Below are 4,210 nucleotides of genomic sequence, written 5' to 3'. Positions count from 1 at the left end.
AAACAAACGCAACCCCCAGACGATAGATGCCAGGCATAGATCGGCCCGACGGCCGCGCGACGCGGCGAGTTTCCCATCGATCGGCAGCGCAACGCGGCGAGTTCCTCTGTTACTGCCGGACGCGAAGATATCTTCCGCGGCGCGACAACGGGCTACTCTGAGGCGGAGAGGCAGTCTCGTACTAGTTGGATGCGCCATGCATGGCTCCTCCGATGTGGGGAGGTGATCTCCTAATCGTTGACAGCGTCACGGCCGGCTCTTGGCGACGAGGCGGCCTCCTCGTATGGACGCTGGCGGCGCCTTGGTGAAGTCCCATGTAGCCAAATTCGATGTACTGACTCGTCGTGTGGTGGCCGACGACGCTGGTCAACTTGCTGTCGAGCGTCCAGTCGGTCAACCTCTTCGGTCTCAGGCCATGGCTGGGCCAGATCGACGAGCTACATAAGTTTGTTGCTTAGAAATTGTACCGTGCTGCTTTGGTCTGAATTTTGTTCTGCTTTGCATCCTGTTGGTAGCTTGGCTGGGCCACATCAAAGCTCTGGACTTTGTTCAGCTTTACACAGAGATGATTAGAGACACAAAGTGCAGTTTCAGAGATCAAAATATTCAGAGATATGAAAAGAAGGGCTGACGTGAATCTCCAGTGTGCTTATACTTGATAAACTACCAGCAATGTGCGCACACAAATATCCATGAAAATTTACAATCCTATAAATAATTTTGTAGTACATTAGGGAAAACAAGATGACAAAACATATACTCCATCAAATATTACATTAAAGTTGCCAAGTGCATAGAAAAATACTGCATCAAACATCTTCAAATTACATAAATCATGTCTAAATCTGATCCGTCGTATTGTTGAGCCCTCCAATTCCATTGAAGCGTAATTCTGCAGGACTGGACAGTACAGTCGATGCTTGCTGAACCTGAAACATCATACTTGTATATTCTCCTAGAATTGGAGGCATAACCATTGATGATGAACCTTCATATGGTATTGCAGCTGCTGGGGTTGGATTTATGTTGCCAGTCGCTATGCCAAAGTCAAATGATCCCTGTGCCAAATAAAGTCATTATATTAATGGATTACCAAGTTTTTACTGCAAATCAAAATTTGACAAAATAAAATACCTGAACTGTGCTACTACAAGCTATGTCATCCAAATAAATTGCTTCCTGACTCTGTTTCAGATTGCAGATCTATTAGCTATAAAAAATAGTATTATTGTAGAACGGAGAACAAGAATCAAATACCGCATGTTCCATAAGATCTTGTTCTAGAATATTAGCGTCTGATTGTTTCCTTTTATTATTGGACCTTTTCTTGTTTAAATTCATGGAGTGAGCCTGAAATAAGTGCAACATTAGTGAGTTTTTACAAGAAGAAAAAAGTAGTTTGTGATCACACGTAATATAGGCTACAATACCTTTTGTTCAGCTTTCTTCTTCTCCTGTTCTTCTTTTTTCATTTTCTTTTGTTCAGCTTTCTTCTTCTCTTGTTCAGCTTTTTTCTTGTCTCTTTGTTCAGCTTTCTTCTTCTTTTCGTTTGCTTGACGAATAAGCTTATCAACCTTTGATTCTTTCCTCAATGAAGGAGGACGTCCAGCACATCTAACAGCTATTGGACTTAGTATAGTTTTACTTGTTGCCTTCGCACTAGAAGGTGCATCTTCCTGTGTACCAACCTGTTCCTTATCATTTTCAGAATTTGAGCTGCTAGAGTACTCAACTTTGAGGGTGTGAAGTTTTTCAATCAAAGAATTGCATGAATTATCTGACATGCTGCCTAGCTCAGCAACTGGGTAGAAAGAATTGCACAATCTATCAAAACGTTTTGCAACAGGCGTGTCTTCCATGCCACCATATGTGCATCTGATAAAATTATGCTTTCTTTTCACATTCTTTTTCCACCGATCAACAATGTATTGTGGAGGAACCTCCTTGATTTTCATGTGAGTGAGCACACATAATACATGCCTACAGAGTATACCCCTGAACTCGAAGCGACGACATGAACACTTAACTTCGAACTCTTCCTCGTTGAAATAAACATGGTACACAATATCTTTTCTCCATCCTTTTTCCTCATCAATTAACACATCCTCAGTTATTTCATATGTTTCTATTGCCCCTTCCTTTTCTATGAACTTCCGATCACAATACATAATGTCTGTTAGCTCTTCTTGAAATTCTTTGAACTTTGCATTTGTATAGGCTGATTGAAATTGCTTCTCGATGGCAAAGCGTGTGATGCAAGGTATGGTTGAATTGATGGAATTAAAATCAGCAATATTCTCCTTCTCAACTTTATCACGGAGACCATTCTCATATTGGCTAACAAAATGCTTCAATGTAGTTTTTGCGTTAACATATCCATCAAAGAAGGCATTCATACTCTCACTACGTTGTGTAGTAGACATACCTGCCCAGAAGGCATCTTTCACAAAAGCTGGAACCCAACGGTTCCGATGCTCATAAAGCCCTTTAAGCCATTCATTATCATCAAGACTATACTTCTCAACCATATGCATCCAAGCAACTTCAAACTCTGTAATTGTTAATGAATTGTAAACCGCCCTGCCAACAACAACCTTGATGTGATCATATTCATCATATCCACCTAACTTCTCGGGTATCTTTTTCATTATGTGCCACAAGCACCATCTATATTGAGATTCAGGGAAAACTTCTTCCACACCATTCTGAATTGCTTTTGCTTGATCAGTTATAATAGCTTTTGGATGGCGATTTGACATACAAGTAAGCCATGCTTCAAATAACCAGACAAATGTTGGAGTATCTTCATTTGATAATAAAGCACACCCTAGCAACACTGATTGGCCATGATGATTCACTCCGACAAAACAAGCAAAAGGCATATCATATTTGTTCACCAAGTATGTTGTGTCAAAAGTAATGACATCATGAAAAGATTCATACACTGCTCTGCTTCTTGCATCAGCCCAAAAAGCATTCCGAAGTCGGGATTCATCATCAACATCCATGACACTAAAAAAGTTTGGATTGTCGGATTGCATTTTGATAAAATAGTCACGAACCGCTTCAGCATCACCACTACCAAGTTTTAACCTTCTTGTTATCTCTAGAAAATTGCGACAAGTTTTCTCATCAAAAGTTAGGTTCTCATGACCATCTGCTGCCACAACAAAAGAATTGAAATTCTTGTTTACTCTTATTCCGGCGCGGTCATTCAGCTCAAGCCTGCGCTTGACATGGAAATTTAACTTCTTATTGCATCTAAATAACCGAGATTTATGTGGACTCAATGCATGATTGTGATCCAAAATCGCCTTTGAAAGATGAAGCTTCCCATCAGGACCACGTGTAACATAAATTTTAGCTTCACATCCTATCCCGGCTGTTGGGTTTGGCTTCAACATATTTCTTGAGTTCGATTGAGTCTTACCATACCGAGAGCAACAAAGTGTAAGGTACTTTACTTGTCCATTATCATCACTATGTGAGATTCTTCTCGTCACACCAAAGCCTTTTGCTTTAGCATATTTGATATAGTACTCTCGCACCTCATTCTCAGTATCGAAGGTCATCCCCAATTCAGGGTCTCCAAGTAACGAATCTGGTTGATCTTCAATATGGTCATGTTCAATTTCCATGTTGCTTTGATTTTGTTGCTTAATGCCGTCGTCATCACTTGAAATATACATGTCACTTGATTCTTGAACACCAACTATTCCATCATCCATTGCTATGATCATGAAAAAAAGTCACTCTTCTACGAAATCAAAACTAAATTTGTAACAGAGTGACCTAAATGTTGGCATGTTAACCATGAACTTGTGACCTTCATGCTGAACATAACAAGACGATTAAATCGATAACAGTACACATATTTGACGAAAGCAGTGTATCGTATTCGGATCAAGCGACCTCGCAGGGATTTTTAACTCCTGCACGAACTGCCCACCAGCGTGCAACCGGAATACTAGATTACCACCACGACCGTAGCATTACCAGCATCTGCATACACGAATGGTCAAACTAATCACAAAATTAGCAGATCTCGTCATCAATCCTGGGAGGAATCTCCATTAAAGATTGGATTCGAGAAGTAGAAGCACCCATCACCAGCTCAACAAGCATCAGGAATTCAGGATACGTACACATGAGCAGCTATGAAAATCAGCAAGGGTACTAGATTACCACCACGACCTTAGCATTACTAGTA

General features: G+C 40.6%; 1 protein-coding gene across 1 annotated transcript; it reads right to left on the bottom strand.

Moving 5' to 3' along the window:
* Positions 1-839: 839 nt before the first annotated feature.
* On the bottom strand, positions 840-3,572 carry LOC123395416 (protein FAR1-RELATED SEQUENCE 4-like). The gene is made up of 4 exons (XM_045090410.1): positions 2,781-3,572; positions 1,689-2,048; positions 1,258-1,350; positions 840-1,058 (listed from the first exon to the last, which is right to left on the bottom strand). The coding sequence occupies exons 1-4, from the start codon at positions 3,570-3,572 to the stop codon at positions 840-842; spliced, it is 1,464 nt and encodes a 487-aa protein (XP_044946345.1).
* Positions 3,573-4,210: the final 638 nt, after the last annotated feature.

This window comes from Hordeum vulgare, chromosome 1H (assembly GCF_904849725.1).
Source record: "Hordeum vulgare subsp. vulgare chromosome 1H, MorexV3_pseudomolecules_assembly, whole genome shotgun sequence".
NCBI lineage: Eukaryota > Viridiplantae > Streptophyta > Magnoliopsida > Poales > Poaceae > Hordeum > Hordeum vulgare.
This window is presented reverse-complemented; position numbering and strand designations above follow the sequence as displayed.